General features: G+C 40.7%; 2 protein-coding genes across 6 annotated transcripts in view; one reads left to right on the top strand and one right to left on the bottom strand.

Annotated features, from left to right (window-relative positions):
* Nucleotides 1-20,314, top strand: part of LOC123974351 (metalloreductase STEAP3-like) — a 179,508-nt gene that overhangs the window by 156,342 nt on the left and 2,852 nt on the right. The window contains exons 1-7 of one of the 5 annotated variants that reach the window (XM_046054991.1): nucleotides 8,777-8,898; nucleotides 9,600-9,833; nucleotides 10,305-10,571; nucleotides 10,708-11,232; nucleotides 13,223-13,378; nucleotides 17,261-17,583; nucleotides 19,871-19,969. In XM_046054991.1, the coding sequence (XP_045910947.1) occupies nucleotides 8,785-8,898; nucleotides 9,600-9,833; nucleotides 10,305-10,571; nucleotides 10,708-11,232; nucleotides 13,223-13,378; nucleotides 17,261-17,548 (1,584 nt within the window). In that variant the 5' untranslated portion in view covers nucleotides 8,777-8,784 and the 3' untranslated portion in view covers nucleotides 17,549-17,583; nucleotides 19,871-19,969. Of the gene's footprint in view, nucleotides 1-8,776; nucleotides 8,899-8,921; nucleotides 9,073-9,599; nucleotides 9,834-10,304; nucleotides 10,572-10,707; nucleotides 11,233-13,222; nucleotides 13,379-17,260; nucleotides 19,114-19,870; nucleotides 19,970-20,314 lie in introns of those variants that run through there. The other 4 variants (XM_046054998.1, XM_046054984.1, XM_046055007.1 and 1 more) reach the window with 4 other exon arrangements.
* On the bottom strand, nucleotides 356-3,682 carry LOC123974417 (complement C1q-like protein 2). The gene is made up of 2 exons (XM_046055122.1): nucleotides 2,862-3,682; nucleotides 356-2,114 (listed from the first exon to the last, which is right to left on the bottom strand). The coding sequence occupies exons 1-2, from the start codon at nucleotides 3,459-3,461 to the stop codon at nucleotides 1,935-1,937; spliced, it is 780 nt and encodes a 259-aa protein (XP_045911078.1). The 5' UTR covers nucleotides 3,462-3,682; the 3' UTR covers nucleotides 356-1,934.

Here is a 20,314-nt window from a genome sequence, read left to right on the forward strand (position 1 = left end):
AGTGGAGCAAAGGACATTCAGAGAGGCACCTGGAACCTGCGAGCTGGAGTGCAGGACACACTGTGCACTCTCTAACCGGAGTCTGTAGGCTACAAGGCAATGCAACACATTCAGACAGGAAGCCTGTGGAACAAAATATGAACAGACAAATTTCAGGCAGATTGCTTACAGAAACAACAAGATTGGGGCATCTTCATTTGCCAGCGAAAACTTGCTCATGGCTCGGCAGCAGCATCTTCAGAGTAAATTTCTCCTCGTGCCCTGGTGTAAGGGCATGTGTATCTGGGTGAATGTAATACGGCGTCATTGCGTTCACTTGGATTCACTTGGTCAGAGATTTTCACACAGAGCAAACTTTTTGTCAAACAATATTTATTTATTGTATATATGAGAACAAAATATAATTCAATATTAATGCAAGACATCCATTTGTATCCTTCATGTGTGGTTATTTTGTGAAACACTGAACACTGCTCAAAGCACCACAATTTGGCTTGCTATTGCAATCAAACTGGCCTGTACTAGGTTAGATCTTTTTTGCATCCTATCTGATTCATTTAGAATGTGAAGTCAGTTTGGGCGCAATTTACACTGACCTCACCAGACCATTTCAACTGTCCAAAACAGGCTTGTCCAGTTAAGCTTTGTGACAGGCGAATCATGGGGAGAAAGATGTACTGAATACTGATAATGCGCTTGCTTTTCAGTAACAAAAATAAATAAAACTGGGATAAAAACGGGCTTTTAAAACAAACAAGTACTATTATGTGGCTAAAAGTGTCAATATTTTGGTACGTCATCAGTACGTCCTTGCCAAATATCTTGTAGAAGCTTGATGAAGTAGTGGCTACACGCTGAACTACTATAGCTGGCAAGCTAACCACTAATATGCTAGCCTTAGCCTGTCACAATAGCTCTCCGAGCTTCTCTGTGCTGTACGGTTTACTCCCCCTGGCATTTTGTTCTTGGGATTGTGCATCATTTCATTCAATACGTGGAACGGATTAAAGCTCTTCAAGCTAGCAAGCTTTCTAACTGACACTTACAAGCTTTTTAGCTTAGTCACTAAAGGGACAGTAAGTTTACAGTTATTCAAAAGATGTATCTGTACATTGATTCCATAACTGTCTGCAAACCATGTCTCTTTTGTGGAGCAGTTTACACTCCGACAGAGGAGGCTAGAGTAAAACTGGACGGTGCAACACAGCTAATAAGCAACTGTCCTTGGCTTCCTCCATTTTGGACTTGCTGTCCCCTCAAACTGGTTTACTATTGGTCAATGGCGGAAAGTTGTGTGTCAAAGTTCACTAAAGTTAAACCCGACGTGAAAAATGTGCGCGTATTTCCCCCTCTCAAAAGAATTCACTGATCATGGTGATTCAGCTTTGATGAATTGATTGGATTGTGTCTTTTAAAATGGTGGTGTGACCGGGCCTTAAGTCCAAACACTGCTCAAAACTGCTCATCTGACGTTAATTTTATTCCTTGATTTCAATGGACTTCCTCCATCCTTTGAGCCTATAACATTACACACCATTAATACACACAGTGCTTCATAAGAGCCTGTAAGCATTTCACCAAAAGCTTTTTAGAAATGAATTAACCTTAATTCAAAGGAACTTATGAAACATTATCACTTCCGAGCATTTACGGGGTGTTATGTTTGTGATCTATCTTTCTGATACTAAGTAGAAGTAAGATATATAGGCTACTCTGATGACAGTAGAATAGTTGAACTTAAGTTAAATTAAATAGCCTATACAAAAAGGTATTTCACTGAATAAACAGAACATATAGTTGCAGATAAGCCTGCATTGTGGCACCTATCTTCAAAAGAGGAGAAATATATAATTTGACCAATACTTTAATACTTTTTTAACAGTTTTCAGTGATGATTAGGCCTACTGTCCATGGACCTGCTGTGTGCTGTGTGTTTAGTCGGGGTATAAGATGAAGCCGGAGAAGGTGCTGTACTTGTTGTTGTTGCCGCCATGAGCTTTGCCGCCGTCCAGTTTGACGTAGATCTCGTCTCCGGAGTCCAAATGCAGCACGGCACTGTTGCTGGCGTAGTCGTAGTTCTGGTCTGCATCCTGAGCTATGGCACTGGCCCGTACCTGGGGGGGGGAAGGGCATGAGACTTCCTGTAAGCATTAGTATATGATACGATAGTATACAGAATAGAAATAGAAACTGAGCAGAGAAAAGTTCATGTATGCCTCAGAGGGATGGTGAAACAGCAGTGGTGCATCCTTTAAAATGGCATTTGGCAAAATTGGGTAAATTAGAGGTACAAGTCACTATAAAAGTCACCTTTATAGAGTAGTAAAAAATAAAAATATGAAGTACAGTTTGACCCAGATGCTCATTGGAGTTTGAATATTATCCCCTTTCAGACTGATAAAGACTCATACCTGACCCTTCATCCAGCTGGAGCTGTTAATGTCTGAGAGTAAACACTCATCCAAAAAGGATAAATTTACACTTAAGCATCAATGCCAAACAGAGCATGCATCACTGAATTTGACCAAACATTTCATTGATGTTACCTTGAAATCATTACATTTGAATAATAAAAATATGCAGTTATATAACTGCTGTTAAGGAGAATAGAAGATCAGTTTTGACCATAAAAGGCATCTTCTGATAACTCTATTATCCTCTATAGAAAATTATAATATTTTATTTTTCAAATGCTAGGCTACTTAGTTGTCATCTTGTTCCAAATTTATACCACCATTGTCGGGATTTTTTTTCTTGTTTTCACTGCATCCCTCCAGATGTTTCCACAAACTCTTTTGGGTTTGGGTTCAAACTACACCATGGTCGTCATTATTTTGCCTGTTCAGCTAGGACAATATTACCTGTCCATTTTTGCACAGGTCGGCCCACATGCTGGTTCCGTCTCCTCCGCGCATCAGCACATGGTAAGTGAAGAAGTAGATCCCGGACACATGGCAGGTGAACTTCCCGGTGCTCGCGTCGTAGTGGTTCCCCAAGTTTGTAATCACGTCGTCAAACTTTAACACCTCATAACCCTCGTGTGGGTTCTTCAGACCGACGTAAAACGCGATCCTGAAACTGTTGGCCGTGGAGTTCGCACCCTCTGTGTCGCCGTCCTCTGCTCCCGCAGCTCCGGCTAACGCGGGGATTGAGAGTTTGCCGTCGCCGCGATCTCCCGCTGGTCCCCTCGGACCCGGGGGTCCTGGCTCTCCCGGCGGACCCCTTGGTCCCGGTTTACCCGGTCGCCCCGGCTCCCCGCGGCTCCCTTGCGCCATTGGCGGCTGCGGAGCGACACTATTCACGTTCTGGATCACCTCCATGGCGGTGGCGCCTCCCGGTTTCGGAGTGTATGGGTCGCAAACCATCCGACAGGTGCCCATCATCTCGTAGTAATGAGCGGAGGTGTCAGGTGTGCGGAGGAGCAGCAGCGGGACAGCAACGGCCAGAGCCAACAAAACCATCGCGACGGCGGTCACTAAGACCACCAACCACTTCCTCCGCGTGGTACGGGGACCAAAGGACGATAGAAAACCCGTTGAGCCGCTCTGGGGGGGAATTGTGACAGAGGACGGAGGGGCAAAAAGAGAACAGAATAAGTTAATTAAGTACGCATCCCTCGGTCCAGCTGTGTTCTAATAGGTGGCTTCGAACCCGTGGGCAGCGGCGGTGACCGGGGAGCGGGTGCGCGTCTTGCCTGGATGGATGGCGAACAACTGCGTCCAGCTGCAGCCAGCTGTCAATGTCAGTGAGGATAAGACCGGAAGAGACGAGAAATGACCTTCAAATTAAAACTGTAGCCTGGGAATGGGTTGGCTTACAAATATAGAAAAGTCCTGTAGTTTCTTTGTAAATTAACATTTTACATAGGTTACAGAACATTATGCAGTAGTGCAATATGATGCATTCTGAATGCAACACTGACCGGGGCCACTCTGGATTGGAGACTTGACTATTAAACACAAAAACAGATTGTCAACAAGAATTTTATTTTTAAATGCATAACAGGAAGTCCTCTTTTTTGGTCTGGCTGACTTGACAAGAGGACCAACAGCCGGTGCGTAAAGTTCAAGTCTGCGCAACTGTTATTCAAAATGGCACTAATTAGGCTATTTAGTATGATTCAGAGAACACTCAGTATGTGGGATACATTTAGATATCTTATATATTGGCTATCTTAATCTTATACTTGAATGTGTCTGTCCATGCACATAGCCTATAGGCCTAAAATGCCAAACGATTGCATATTTATTTTCATAAATCTCAACGGTATAGAGCTGTTTATGTAAATTCTAATATGCGGAATACATTACAGCCCAAAATGACCACACAGTTTATTCATCCATGCTCCTCTGGAAATAAAGGTTTCTGAAACAGATCATTCTTCTTTAGGCTAGCTTAGGGGTTGCCCATCAAATATTAATCTTTTTGGACATCATGCCATCCAGCAACACTCTTTATCCTGTGAGTTTTGGTGAATGGAGATTGTCCATCATAATAGCATACACTAGACTCCCCAAATCGCTGAATTAAAAATGTCAATCATTTGTATTTTCCACATGAATAAATTTACTGTGACAAAATTAAGGCTAAAGTCACGTTTACAGCAGCAGCTGAGTAGGCTGCACAGCCAGATATTTGACTCAGACCATGAGGGGTCTTTTCAAAGTCAGAACCAGTGGCTGGGGGCAGGTTCATTATGGTGACATCAAATGACCAACGGCATTGGTCACTAACACACACACGCACGCTCACACAGACATTCAGACAGAGGGGGAAAGGAGATAATATATGCAGGGAATGGACCAGAGATGTCTGACGACTGTCGACACCTTCAGCTCTGAGCTCCCCAGCTGCAGGGACATATTTGATGTCTTGTTTCACGAGGTGGAGAGCCACCGGCCTTGAATTTCGATTCTCCAACATATTAAAATTCCTGCTGTGCACTGGCAATCATTACTCTATTGCATACAGATTTGTCTTAAATGCCTCTTTAGTTTTTGCTGTTTCTTTTCCACTGAGGCCACACTCGTTCTAACCATGTGGTTTATGAGCACATCAACTGAATAAGACTATTATTAATGCCTGTTTATTTCAAGCATTTGAGACACTCAGTAAAGAGAGCCTTTGCTCATTGAAAATAAGCGTCCATTGATTTTGTCTTTAAGCTCAAACGTTCCCCCAAAGGAACTCAAATACTATAATAACACTTGGGAACTAAGCACCTGGAATTGGATCACAGGTCCCATATCCACAGCACAGGCTTTAGAGCTCAAGGTGACGTGAAGAAATCTTCAGAGGCCGGAGACAAGGCTTAACTGAGCCTACCCATCCCCCCACCCCTCAAGCCCCAAGCAATTTCAACTTGTGCCCAGCTCAGATTTAACTCCTCAGAACATGGCTCCAGCAGTGCTGCTCATGTCTGAAGGTGAGAGAGAGCACGAGAAGTCATGAGAGCTGGGTTCAAAAATGAAACTGATGTTGAAATTTTGAATACGACAAAGCTGGAGATTTTATGCCATATTTAAAATACCGCTCATTGAAATGACAATGCAATAATCATCTGCAAAACAAAACCCTAAAAATAAGAATGTAGAAAGACGTGCTGAGAACATTATGCTCCCTGACTCTGCCACCGAAATGACCTTTACTCAGGATTAGTACAGTGAACTGTATCTTTAGGCTACAATGAGCCATGCACAACACACTGTCCACATTATGCTCTGCAGTTGCTGAGATTACCCTGCCCTGCAGCGCTGCCATGCTTCTAATCACGACGCATGTTAGTGGACTGCTGTGTCATACACACAAACCATACGGTGAGACAAATGAATCAGTCCACCATTAGCAGCGTCCAGACTTTAAACTGTATCTCATCTTTTCTGAGTGATTTTTTAAAATAACATAGAAGGAAATTTAAAACGGGGCCAGTATGGTGGTCCTGAGAGCTCAAAACACTGACACTCAAGAAAACACACGCAAATAGAGAAAACACAGGAAAATAAAACATCTTCACAAAATTGAGAGCACATGTGAACCATTTGGAACTAATGCTGCAAAGTATAAAACACGGGCAAATTTAGAAACACATTCACCAATTTGACAACACATGTGGAGCATAATGAATTGCAGCACAAATACAGAAAACAACCAGATAGCACCTGGTGGTGGAATATTCAGACCCTTTACCCTTGTATACAGAATACATGTTACAGTACTTGTAATCCAGCATTCAGTGTTAAGTAAAGTATAAACAGTGGAATTTACTTTAAGTTATTTCCATGAAATGAAACCCCAGTTTGACACTATTTATGGTTGATACTTTTTTCCACACTAGCCACTCAGCGTGTTAACATTCAGTAATTATCTCTCTATATAGTCGTTCTTATTGGTATAGTGACGGAGTCCGCCATTCTCACGCTGGATTTAGGGAGAGAGGGAGGTCATTTTAACTACTTAACATGTTGAGGAGTTCAAAATTTAAGAATGAATTATATTTTAAAAACTGATCATATGGTTTTTATGTCAAATATTCATCTGCAAAGTAACTATATCTGTCAAATAAACAGAGTGGAGTAAAAAGTAATCTTCATCTGAAATGGAGGTGAGTACAAAGTAGAAAATGGAAATATCCAAATACAGTTCCTTAAATTTGTATTTAAGTGCAGTACTTAAGTAAATGTATTGATGCCACTGCCCAACTAAACCAAATACAGAAAATTATCTATGATTTACGTTTAATTTAGTTTAAACACTCTGATTTCATGACTCAGCTATTACAGATATTTGCTATACACGTAGCATCAGCCTTAATACTCTACTACTCTAATTCAAATAAAATAAAGAAAGACACACAACAGGTTATGTTTTCCGCTCACCTGGCTCTGCCTTGACACTGCTGCTGCTCTCCATTTTTGCTTCTTTTTAGCTTGTTTGCTGAAGAGTTTTGCTGTGTATGTACTGTAAATGTTGTACTGTAAAGCATTAAACTGTTGTTGCGATAGAAATCCTGCCCATAGACAGCTTCCATGGCCCGGAGAGGCAAAGACAATGATGTCATTCATTCTATTACAAGTCAGTGTACCATTAAAATGGTTTTGAAGCTGTTATTTTAAAATAAAAATACTAAATAATGTTACTATAAGTCATGGCGTAAGTAACACCATGAGCACATCCATGGGCACAAACCATGGCAGAAATGTGTGTTCTGTTCTTTTAAATGGACCCTGGAAAGTAGTTTTGTCTACTTGCAGGCGTTTCCTTTAGTTGAGCACCGTTATAAGTCATAACAACCCTCTCTAATTAATCAATGACGCTGATAAACCTACATCACCTGTTAGTGACCAGGGGAAAGACTTGAATCATTTTATTGCAGGATAAACTATAAGTGAAACTGTGCCATTTAATTGGGATTAGCAAAACTGTATGTAGTTACAGTAAAATGTCACAGGGTATTACTGTAAATCTGTGTGGGAAACCTTCACTGAGCCACAACAATGAGAACTTGCAACATCAGCTCCTGTCTCAACATGTGACCCTAATCCCTGATGAAAAGCACGGAAGACACCTCCGCTTTTGAAAGCACATAAACAAAATGTCTTCCTCCATGTAGCCTGTTGACAGTGAAGTCCTGTCAGACGTTAACATAGCTGTACCTGTCCACCTCAGGCTCAACGTTTATGACCAAGCCGTTACTTCTCGGCCGCTGTATTTCCAATGCAAATCATTTACATATGATGATTACACATGCTTCACCCTGTTTAAATGGAAAATATGTAAATAATAAAATGACAAGTACTTGTTGTGTGAAGGGTTGACTTTATGTCATCCACGTGTTTACCTTCCATGATCTTGACAATAGAAAATTAAAATATATGTTTAAATCAACATGACACCTCGCTAACTGCAGGTGGTTAGCATAATATATGAACCCGTAAACAGCATCAAAGGCCGGAAAAGCTTAAAAGACCCTGCTGTATTTGCCAATTCAGCATTTTCAATCCAGATATCCTGTCTTATTTTAGGGAGAGTAGTAAACTCTCTCTGTAAAGTCTGTCCCCACTGGATCAGAATAACTTTAACGATTTGACCTGTAAGATTAATGGGTTACCACACCGGGAGACACCAGTAATCGATACCTCTGAATGAAAAATCTCAAAATCAGATATGTATGTCAAGGACTGTGACCTTAAGCGTTGTAAACGAACATGAGGCCAGAGAGCAAAAGAGAGGCATGCATTCACTCTGTGTGTGTGTGTGTGTGTGTGTGTGTGTGTGTGTGCGTGTGTGCAAATGTGTGGATATGTTTGCATGTGGTGACACTGAAGCATCGCTGCGAGCCAGGGGGATTCAACCTTTTGCAAGTGGCAAAGGCAGACTTGATGAACTCATGTTGACAGCGTGTAACCTGCGGTCAGACATCTTTTTAACACGCTTTTGCTTTTGCTATTTATTCAAATCCCAAAGCCAGTTCATCACACACACCAGATGGGGTGATGGAGGGGACGGAAATTATTACACCTTCCTTCTTGACATTTTTCAGCAGAATACCATGTGGTTTGCGACATACAACTAAACAATTGCTACAACAAAAAGAAGACCAAGAGTTTGTTTTATCTGTCTGTATCTCCCTCCTTCCCATTTTCTACTTCATGTAAAGCTCTGTTTTGAAAAATGCTATAAAAATAAAGTTTGCTTTGTTCTTGTTGAAATGTGAACATTTTATGGTGTGGCACCCGATTACATTCCTGGATGACATTCATATAGTTTTATGTTTTAGGGGGAACAATGCTCTGTTTTATCTTGTGCACACACGTGGAGGCGTGGCTGGGGCGGGGCTTTGGCCGTTGCGTCAACTTATCAGGAAGAAACGTGCCAGTTCACAGAAAGCAGAGACGCGGGGTGAGTAACTGTAAACAAGTATAAATGTCGCTGTTACTTCCAACAGAAGCTAAATGATGTAATATAAGCTATTATTTTATCTAAAATGTACGTGAATGTTTGCCTGTGTGGTAAGAAGAGTGACTTTATTCGGAGGTAAAGTTTCCACGAGTTCAGACAAGGACAACAAGCAAGGTGGCTTCAACTCGCTTTTCTGTTGTGAAGAGAATATCACTATGGATTTTTTGGCAATTTAATGTTTTATGGTTAATAGGTCAGCTTAAATAAAGTATTTAACGTTACTTGATGCGGCTTCTGAATATTGCCGGGTTTCTGGGAAATTTTACTGTTTATAGCATATGGTTCCCGCACAATAACCGCGTTCATAAGAGTGTGGTATATGGAGCAGGGGCTCATGAGTTTGATATAAACTTCTGGATGAATGCCAGGCGTGTTTGTTAAACTTATTTTCAGAGCCAGCTGGTTTCAGGGTGCGTAATATCAAATATAGTTATAGCCTAACGGTTATATTGGATGGCCACTCATTGCTCTGTACTCTGCAGAGTTACAGATCTTGGACATAGGGACACAAAGATAATGAGAATAATAGTACTTTTTTCTATAAAGGTCTAGGCCCAACAAAAAAGTGTTAAGGTTGTTAGGGATGTTAATGAACATAAATAAAAAATAATGACCATGTCTTCTATATACTTATTTTTCAGTGCAATATGCCTGATGAGATGGCCAGGCCTTTAATCCGAGGCAGAGGTGAAGGAGGAGGCTCCAGACATCTTGAAGCCTCCATGTCTGAATCTGGCGATCCAGTTGTTGGCATTCTGGGTACGGGCGACTTCTCCCGCTCGCTGGCGAGAAGGCTGGTGGCCTCCGGCTACCAAGTGGTGGTGGGCAGTCGCACCCCCAAACGCTCTGTGGCTCTGTTCCCTGAGGAGGCCGAGGTGACACACACAGTGACACTTACACTCAAATTCACACTCACCATGTAATTGGTGCTTTTGTTTCTCTCCCTATGGTGATAATTATGTATTTACTCTGGTTGTATCCACTAGGCATAATAATTGTTATTACCTAAATAGATACCTAACAGGTAATCTAAGTTAAATATGTGGTATGGAAACAGAATAAAGCAGTTAATCAGATATTTTTAAGGTTTCTCTCTATAAGATGTAACTAAACTAAACTAATTATACTTAAAAAAAGCTGCATGTTTCCCATGGCACTTTTCTGATGATCATTTTCAATCACTATCAGTCAGGTGTTTTGGAAAATTTGTTTTCTTGCACAGAGTCGGGTATAAAGAATTATACCACTTTCACGTCTGTTCACTAAATATGAAGCTAGAGCAAGGAGACTGTATGTACAGAGGTTGCTGTTTCCACGCCTCATCCATTCCTGTCTTTGTCTTCCAGGTGACATCCCAGATGGAGGCAGCCAGCCAGGCAGACCTGGTGTTTGTCGCTGTGTACCCTGAGCATCACTCCACTCTGGTGGACCTGAAGCCGACACTAGCTGGAAAGACACTGGTGGATGTTAGCAATGGTTTGAGAATCAACCAAGAGGGGCCGTCGAATGCCGAACATCTGGCCGACCTGTTTCCAGAGAGTTCTGTAGTTAAAGGGTTTAACACCATATCAGCCTGGGTGCTGCAGACGGGACCTCGGGATGGAAGCAGGCAGGTAGGAGACATCAGCTGGCCCTTTATAGTTTGGAGTCATAGAGTATCCCTGGACTTAAAATGTGTTCTAGATCTAGTTCAGAAGAGACAGAATTCAGAACTCAGCTTCATCTTTTTGTCATTTGTTATTCCTCCAGGTTTTCCTCTGCAGTGATAGCAGCAAGGCCAAGAGATCGGTGATGCAGCTCTGTCGCAGAATGGGCTTTGTCCCTGTTGATATGGGCCTCCTCTCCTCTTCTCTGGAGGTTGAAAACCTCCCCCTCTATCTATTTCCCTCCTGGCGCATCCCAGTCCTCTGCACCCTGTCCCTGTTCATCTTCTTCTACCTGTACAATTTCATCCGTGACGTCCTGCAGCCCTACATCACAGAAGGGAAGAGTGTTTTCTACAAAATGCCTATTGAGACTGTTAATGTGACACTTCCCTCGGTGGCCTTGGTGATGTTTTCCCTGGTCTACCTGCCTGGTTTGTGCGCCGCTTTCCTCCAGCTGTCGCGGGGCACCAAGTACAACCGCTTCCCTAAATGGCTGGACCGGTGGCTCATCACGAGGAAGCAGTTTGGACTCTGCAGCTTCCTGTGTGCGGTTCTACACGCCATCTATAGTCTGTGTCTTCCCATGAGGAAGTCTGCCCGCTACAAACTGCTCAACATGGCACAGCAGGTGAGCGATAGAAGCAGAGGAGTGTTTCTGAGTGAGTGGCATAAAGAATTTATGTGTTAAGGGCTAATCTCATTGAGGGTCTGAATTTCTCCTCAAGTAGCGCTGAAAAATAAACAACTATTTTGGTATTTGCTACATCCAGGAAATAGCCACATCTGTGCACTCTTGAGTCTGATGTTGACAAACTGCCAGCGATCAAAATGAAAGCATCCTTAAACAGTGTTACAAACTCACTGGAGTGCTGTGTAAAGTTGGTCAGCTTCAAGCCGTGTGGTTGGAGACTGACTGACATGTTCTCCCCTTTGGCGAGGCTCACTTCGGCGGTTTGGTTGATGGACTACTTTTAGATACATAGACACTCTTTTATTGTCCCAGAGGGAGATTTGTTTTCACAGGCAGTACATATTCCACACAGATACCCACACAGCAGCATATACTAGAATTTAATATATTTTAGTGCCTGTCGGTGTTAATAGTTATTTTTGTACGTTAGTTCTGCTAGTGTCATGATCCAACATACGTATGACTTGGTAGATTTTCGTTTAGTTACTGGAGAAATAATACACTAGTAGAATTAATCGAGTAAACTAAAACAGTCAGCGTTTTTAATAATAATGAAAGTTATCTGCTTTATTTAGCCTACTACATTTGGATGCTGGCAGTTTCAATTAGTCTCACCAAGACATTATGAGAGCTGAATTTGCACGTGGTGTGAGGATTTAATTAAAACTGTTAAATTTATAAGGATGTCCACGTCTGGCTCGGTGTGTGATGATCTCACGAGATTAAAACATGACGATATTTCTCATCGGGGAAAAAACTTTAACTCATGCTGGGAAAAACAAATGTATAACTGCAGACTTAAAAATATTATGAATTCTCATTAAATTATGATGTTGGTCTCGCAATATAATGACTTTTATTAGGGACATGTCAGAACACAGGAGCTATTAAAGTCCAAGAGTTTCTAGCTGAATTAATTGATCATTGAGGTGGAAAAGGTAAATGACGACAATTGAAAGCGTTTCTACACTACAGCTGCATTCACACACTGAGCCCAAGTGCTCGAACAGAAACTAACATTCACACACTGGCGGCAGTGTATGAAGGACACTTCAACATGCAGCCTGGAGGAGCCAGGGATTGAACCACCGACCTTCTAATTAACAGGCAACCTGCTCTACCTCCTGAGCCACAGCCGCCCCGATTTAAAAGATGCCACATGTACATTTAAAACGGTTACTTCCCCAAACAAAAGACACAAAAGAGGTGGGAAGACTGAATCATGCCTGTGTGTGTGCTGACTCAGCAGGGATCATGTTGCATGAGAAAACATATCTGAAAGCAATACAGAATGCGAGAGCCTTACTGCATTATATACTGTATTTTGTTTTTATTTTCAGAATCACAAATACTATGATGAGGAAAATCTTTGTTACAAATTGCTCACTTGCATATCAAGGTAATAATAATAATAATAATAATAGAAACTAGCTAAATAGAAAATATAACAATTGTATATCTAAAATCTAAATATAAGGAGTTTGGATATGGACAGTATTTAACAGTATTAACAGAAATGTAATGATAAATAGTAGTAGTGAATTGAATAAAATAGTAATAAAGAGTACTGGTAGAGCTGATGTGGAATGGATACAGTCCTTAAATACTACAGTACTGGGACAGAGTAACCAGAGTATTGAATCAGAAAATATTGTATGTTAGTATTTAAAGAGATAATATTGTGCAATTTGTATATAGGTGTACAATAGGTGTTGCACTTGTTACTAAGAGTAGGAATTGTCACCTGCCACCTGAATTTTGTGTTTCCCTTCACATAAATAAACATTTCCAACATAAATTGATGCTAGAAAAGGCAGAAAAAGTTAGTGTTAAAAATTAGTCCAAAAAATATATAAATGGAATCACTGGAGTTGAAAATCTACCCTGGACACAACAAGGATTTTGGTGTTTATCATGTGTCGTCCAGATGAAAGGGGACTCGTGGGACGACGGGGAGGTGTGGAGGATGGAGCTGTACCTCTCGGTGGGCATCATGGCCCTTGGGCTGCTCTCGCTGCTGGCTGTCACCTCGCTGCCCTCAGTGGCCAACACTGTCAACTGGAGGGAGTTCAGCTTCATACAGGTACACACAAACACATGCACTCATACATGCAGTGATGTACTAGTTTAATTAAAAGTGAATGTTTTTCCCCCAAGCGCCCCTTTTCCTATGAATATATATATATATATATATATATATATATACACTGCCAAGAGGATATTCTTCTTGGAAACAGGGGAAACGACAGATAGGATTAATACAGAATGATGGCCAAAAATTGACACATCAACATACAGGCAGACTTCCTTACATACAAGCATCACGCTCATGTGCAGACAGTTGCATGCTATGGCTCCTACATGCTCACGTGGTCTTGCGGTCACGCGCACACAAACACGGTTCGCACTCCTGCAGCTGCCCCAGATATGGTGTTAAACTTGGACTGTGACAAAGCCATCAGGAGTGTTGTGACTCAGTGCACACACGCTTCCTCCTCTCCTCCTTGACTTTCCCCATCGTGGCCTCCATTTCTCCCAACACTTGTGGTGCATCTGTGCTGCATTTTCCCAGTTAAACTAATCCGGTGGCCGTCAGATTAGTCATGTGCCGACAGCCGGCGTGATGAAAGGCAACTTTCTGCCCAGCACATGTAGCTCGACCTGCTGCCTGCAGCTGCAGGACAATGTGCTGATGTGTTGTGTAGTATGTCTATGGGCCTGTGTGTGCAGAGAGAGAGAGACTTTCAAGGTGATATTTGAAATAGATTTACATATTTATCATTGTTTTGGTTCAGCTTTTGCAATAGAGTTTCAGTGTACAAAACACTTACAGAAAATTGCTCTTTTGAGCATCACTGCAACATAAATGCTAATTACCTCTTCACCATGGCAATGCATTTTAAATGTATGTAGTAGCTTTAAAATTTTCCTTTTATTACTGTCAAAATGTTGGAATATATCGAGTGTATATTACAGTAGTGTAAATTGTGATACAATGCGTAACAGAATTACTGTAGCCTACTGAAAACTTCAGTGATTGAGATATTTCAAGTTTGGTGTTGTGAATAAAACTTTGTGGTCAATACAGAAGAGAAACAGTGAGCAGATGCAGTGAAATTTTTATATATATATATATATATATATATATATAAAATGTGGAGTTACAGTCAGGCTCTAGACTTTATATTTACAGTAATATAAAATATTAAAGTATGTGGAAGTCCTTACTCTACATCATTTCAAATACTTGAAAGACTTAAATTGCACATCTTATGTGTCATGTGAGAGTCTAAGGCCAAATGGGGAGGGGAGTACAGATTAACACAAACTGGACAAGAACTAAAAGGCAACAACGTATAATCTTTCCTGTTGATCTGGACAAAATTAAACTGCGGGTGTAAAAGTGACCTAATTTGATTGTTGGGTTTTCGTTTTGAGTGCCATGTAAGATTTTGCCGCCAAAATGTATGTGTGTCATCAACACAGTGGTCACTACATTACATAACATACCATGTATTGCCATCATATGACATGTTTTACTTTGCAGAAATGGCAAAAATGTGCACTGGATTAGTCTTAAGTAGTACCCTAATCTCAGACCTGCAGAGCAGATCAGTGCATTAAGGGTCCCAGGTTCACACAAATATGAGATGAGGCTGGTTATGTTATATTTTTGTTATTATCAGCACTGCTTAGAGTTCACAATATTGCCTTGTCTGTAGATTCTGGGGATCCTACTTTATTAGTGCTGTTGGACCTGACAGCAGCTTTTGATAGTCGACCATGCAGTCCTTCTTGCATGCCTTGAGCATTTTGTAGGCATTCAAGGCTCTGCACTTATATGGTTTAGCTCCTATTTTACAAACAGGAGTTTCTCTGTCACAATGGGTGATTTCTCCTCCTCATCTGCTCCTCTCTTTTGCGGGGTGCCCCACGGTTCAATTCTTGGCCCCATCCTGTTCTCATTATATATGTTACCATTAGGGGCTATAATAGACAAGCACAACCTGTCCTTTCATTGTTATGCAGATGACCTGCAAATTTATCTGCCTATGAAACCTAATGACAGTGTTGCACTAAACTGCCTGCTTAATGGCATTAATATTAAATTGTGGCTATCTCGGAACTTCCTTAATCTGAATGAAGACAAAACTGAGTGTATTATCTTCAGTACAAAATTCATGTCAGACAATCCTGCTTTAAGTCTGTGAGCTCTGACTTCATGTGCCAAGCATCTGGGTGTGACATTCGATTATAGCATGAAATTTGAACAGATAAGCAATGTTGTCAGAATGAGCTTCTTCCAGCTTCGTCTCCTGGCAAAAGTAAAGCCTTTTCTTAACAGGCCTGATCTAGAAAAGGCTATTCATGCCTTTATTAGTTCATAGCTAGATTATTGCAATGCTCTTTATGTTGGTCTAAGTCTAACATCCATCTCACATCTTCAACTTGTGCAAAATGCTGCTGCTCGCTTTTTTAACAAATACATCTAGAAGTGCACACATCACTCCCATTCTTTTTACACTACACTGGCTTCTGGTGCGTTTTAGAATTGATTTTAAGATTTTATTGTTCGTTTTCAAAGCCTTAAATGGGCTAGCCCTGGAGTATTTGTCCGAGCTTTTAACTTTGGGTGGGCAAAATCGACTGTTGTGGTCTTCAAATCTATGGACTCTAGAAGTCCCGAGGTCCAGGTACAAACAGTGGGGCTATCGGGCCTTTCGCTGTTGCTGGCCCAAAACTCTGGAACAAGCTCCCCCCTGACATTCGCACTATAGCTGATTGTTGTTAATTTTAAATCAAAACTTTTATTTTAATTTATTTAGAATCGCTTTTAATACACAGTAGTGGTGCAACAACTTCCCTCTTCTTCAACCTTATCTGACTTACTCTTTTCTATGCTTCATGTGTTTTCTTCTTGTCTTTTATTGAATGCTGTGTTGTTTATTCTTGGTTGATGTAAACACTTTGGACACTTATTGGTGGCTGTAAAGTGCTATACAAATAAATGTTGTTTGATTATCAACAAATTCTACAAAATGACCAAAACCAACAATACAATACAAATTTTCCTGCCTGTCTATGGCTCTCAGCCCCAAACCCATTTGCTTCTGCTGAAGATATAAACCTTTAGAAATGGGTCACAAATATATTAGTTGAATTTCTTTTAATTACGGCTAAATAGTTTCCTGAAACAGCTGGGCACTGTAGGTTTAGCAAATCAGAGGGAAAAAAGTGCATTTATTGGGGACTATTTTCAACAGCGGATTAGTACAGATTCAGGTATATCTACGTTAAATATCACAAGATTTATTTTTCTGCATAAATGGACACATTCTCCACTCCTCAGGAGAGAACAGGCACAATCTTGTCAAGTGGAAATAATTATGATCCACTCTACCCAGTTAGTGTTTAAATGAGGCTATTTTTAACCCCTGACCCCTGCCGGAGTCAACCTTGGGAGGTTTTTGTAATTGGCTTGCCCTGAAGGTACAAAATATGACACACACACACACACACACACACACACACACACACACACACACACACACACACACACACACACACACACACACACACACACACACACACACACAGAGAGAGACAGACAGATGTATACACAGACAGATGCATACATTAGTGGGGTTCATTCAGGTTATGAGTGGTAGGTCAGTGTGTTTCTACGGGGTCTGCATTAGCCTAACGTAATGAGCTAATTTAGTGCACTGGCTGGACTGCCACAATATGAACTGAAGAGGAGTCACTTTGAGGTAAAATCTCAGTTTCTGTTTTTAAAACAGTGTGGGTCATATTTTTATATATGTGTGTGTGTGTGTGTGTGTGTGTGTGTGTGTGTGTGTGTGTATGTATGTGTTAGGAGGACATGACTATATTGTAAAAGCGCTTTAACTATTGTTTTCGCATCCAAATACAACCTGTGACGCCCTTCTTTCACCTCCTGCAGTCCACGATAGGTTACTGCGCCTTGTCCATGGCCACCCTCCACACAATGCTCTATGGCTGGGACCGTGCCTTTGACCCGGCCCAGTACCGCTTCCACCTCCCCCCGACCTTCCTGCTGGTCCTGATTCTTCCACTTGTGGTTCTGCTCGGCCGCCTGGCTCTCTTTGTGCCCTGCGTGGCCCGGCGGCTCGGACAGATCCGACGCGGCTGGGAGAAGAGCCGGCACATCCGCTTCACCCTGCCGGACGATGACTGCCGCAACGGGATGGAGGATGTCAGTCATGTGTGACTGTACAGACATGCATATGAAGATCCAGACAAAAGGTATAAAAGTAGAGCTCCTTATGCGTGCACTCATTAATAAAAACACCGCTCACACAGAAGATAAATGATTTATACACCCTTGGAATGTATTGAAGGCTTCTCTCTAAAGCCCATTGAGAGATTTCAGAGATGTTTCTTTTCAATAAATTAGCTGGTTGTTCTTTAGAGATATTTGACCAGTAGAGCCGTCAATCTTATTGCACTTCTTATTGTCAATAATGAGTGTTTATTTGGTCCTTTTTTATGCTTTTTATTTTAATTTATTGTTGAGATTTTAACTCTATTTGAAGCTTCAACCCAGAACTGAAGAAAAGCAATATTAGCGTCTTGTTTAATTTATGCAGTCACTGTTACAATTCTACTGAACTTGCTTTAACTGAAGCACTACAACTGAATTTTGTTGTAGTCCATTGAGTCTTTTTAATAAGATTTCTTCACTGATCAACAGAAAATGCTTGGCCTTCTGCTTGGCATATGCATTCCTGTCAGCTGAAGGTTTTTTCTTTCTGTGTGCACTTCAAGACTGCTGCGCAGATTTTTGTCAGCCAGCCTTCGACATAGCCCATCATCCTGTATTGTCATGTGTTAAATTGAACCAAACATGGTTTCACGTTTTATGATATTTTTCATTGGCGTAAGTGTTTAATTTTCTTTTGACATTTTCTTTTCCAAATACTTTTGATGTGCTGTCATTCATCAAACTGTTATTGACTGTATGAAAATGATTGGGGTGGGGGAAAAACGACCTCCCCCTAATATCTCAAAATGTATAAACCATTCTTGAACTGGTTCAAGTCCTGAAACTGTTAACAACTAAAAGAGGCTATTATACAGATTAGAAGTGAAATTGGCAATTACCATGTGTATGCAATGATCTCCTTTATATTGTAGAAAAGAAAGCTTTAATGAGGCGCTCTATGCTAGAGGTAACGTTAAATCTAGCTCCAAGCCTATTCTGTTTCTCAAATCCCTGGTACAGAAATATGATTGCTTTTGACTGAAAATGGCAAAATGCCCCTTTAAAAGACGCAGCACAAAATAAAGCCAAGTATTTTCATTTCAGACTACACCTCCTCCTTAATAATCTTTGTACAGTCCCTTACTCAGGTGTTTATGAAACTTGTGCCAGCTGAAAACTTAAAGGCTAAAGCATTGCTACTGTAGCAGCTGTCACACTCGACTGCTATGTTTTGGCTTGCATTGTTTACTTGGTGTGTTTGCTTTATGTTTTTGTTTTTGTTTTTATGTACTGAACTCACCTGCTGATAATCACCCATCAGTACATATTTGACTTAAAAAAAATCAATAAGCTGTTACAGAACTTTTTCATTGTGATCAAACCAGTTGTTGATTTCAGCTATTTTTGTTTTGATATTACATTAGTTTGTATTTTCTCAGTTGTTGAAAGATGTTTTCTGACTCTAAATTAAAATGTCTTAGTAGTGTTCTGACATTCAAGATGTGTCTCTTACCACAAAGGCATGAATGTAAAGATCTCAAACAGAATAAAGCATTTTTTCTAGATCATGATTTGATATTTGTCGATGTGGAGCCCATTGCATTGTGAAAAAGTTATTCATCAGCTTCATGTAAGGACTTCTGAAATAGAACATCAAAACCATCTTAATCATTTAAAGATTAGACGGATGGCCACCATTATAAAATCAAATAAAATGTCAATCTAGTCTTAGGCTCACCAACAGCGAAGAACCCATCAGATCATTAAAAATGTGGATGCTGCCATCTTGTGGTGGAGAATAATTTTACTCTTGTCTCCCAAAGCTGAAAAGGTTTTCCTTGTCTTTGGGGAAAAACATGAATAATCATTATTTTGATGTCATAGGAAACATTAGACAACAGGTGCAATGCATAAAAAAAAGAAACAATCTGCTCACACGCCTGCTTTAAAGTCTCAGAAAACTGACAATTTCTTGTCAGATGTGTAAAAGAGCCTTGACGTTTTATTAAGAATATCAGTATTGCACTGTAACTGGAAACCCCCAGTGTTACCTGTCCACTACATATCCTTCGGTGGTGTGTGAAGTTGTGAAAAATGTTATTTCAACCAAAATTAACTAACATGACTAAGTGGCAAGTATCAAATACTTAAACCTTAAGATTCAATATAATATATGTTATAAGCATTAATTGTAAGTTGTTATATCAAGCTCTACTGTTGTTGTTACTATTAATTTAAGAATGGTAGAACTGAATAATACGCCTTCATAGTCTCCTGCTGTCTTCGCTGGCAGTGACAGAAACTACCTCCCACATTCTTTTCCCTCAGCAAATCCCCACTGCCACAAACAGCAGTATTGCAGGACTAGTTGGACAAGCGCTGTGAAATCAGCAGCAGCAAGGTGTGCTCTCACTGCCGTCATGACTGTAAGTACTACCTCTTCTGAATTGAGTCCTTTCCTACAACATTACATAAAGATATGTGTTTTTTATTTAGTGAAGTTATTAAGTTACCTTGTAGGTGTGTTGATTATGTCTGTACTGGACTAGGCTGTACTAAAGTTACGAATAGGGCAGGAATCACTGCTAAGCTGCATGTGTAAAGTCTTACATGAATGTAATGAGGTGATAAGTCTGATGATAACACAAGTCGTACTACATTTTGTGAAGTATAAGGCTGGTTTTTAAGTTAAGACATTTTGATAACTTGATAAAAGATTTCTGTTTCAGCTTGTATTTTCTTTCATCCCCCCAGGAATCATTTAAAAAAGCA

Source organism: Micropterus dolomieu, linkage group LG01 (assembly GCF_021292245.1).
Source record: "Micropterus dolomieu isolate WLL.071019.BEF.003 ecotype Adirondacks linkage group LG01, ASM2129224v1, whole genome shotgun sequence".
NCBI lineage: Eukaryota > Metazoa > Chordata > Actinopteri > Centrarchiformes > Centrarchidae > Micropterus > Micropterus dolomieu.

Bases quoted from the DNA above. Each gene is read 5' to 3' on its own strand.
- LOC123974417 (XM_046055122.1), bottom strand. From the start codon at position 3,461: ATGGTTTTGTTGGCTCTGGCCGTTGCTGTCCCGCTGCTGCTCCTCCGC. The intron at 2,115-2,861 runs GTAATATTGTCC...TCCCCCCCCCAG, and splicing joins ACCTGTGCAAAAATGGACAG to GTACGGGCCAGTGCCATAGC.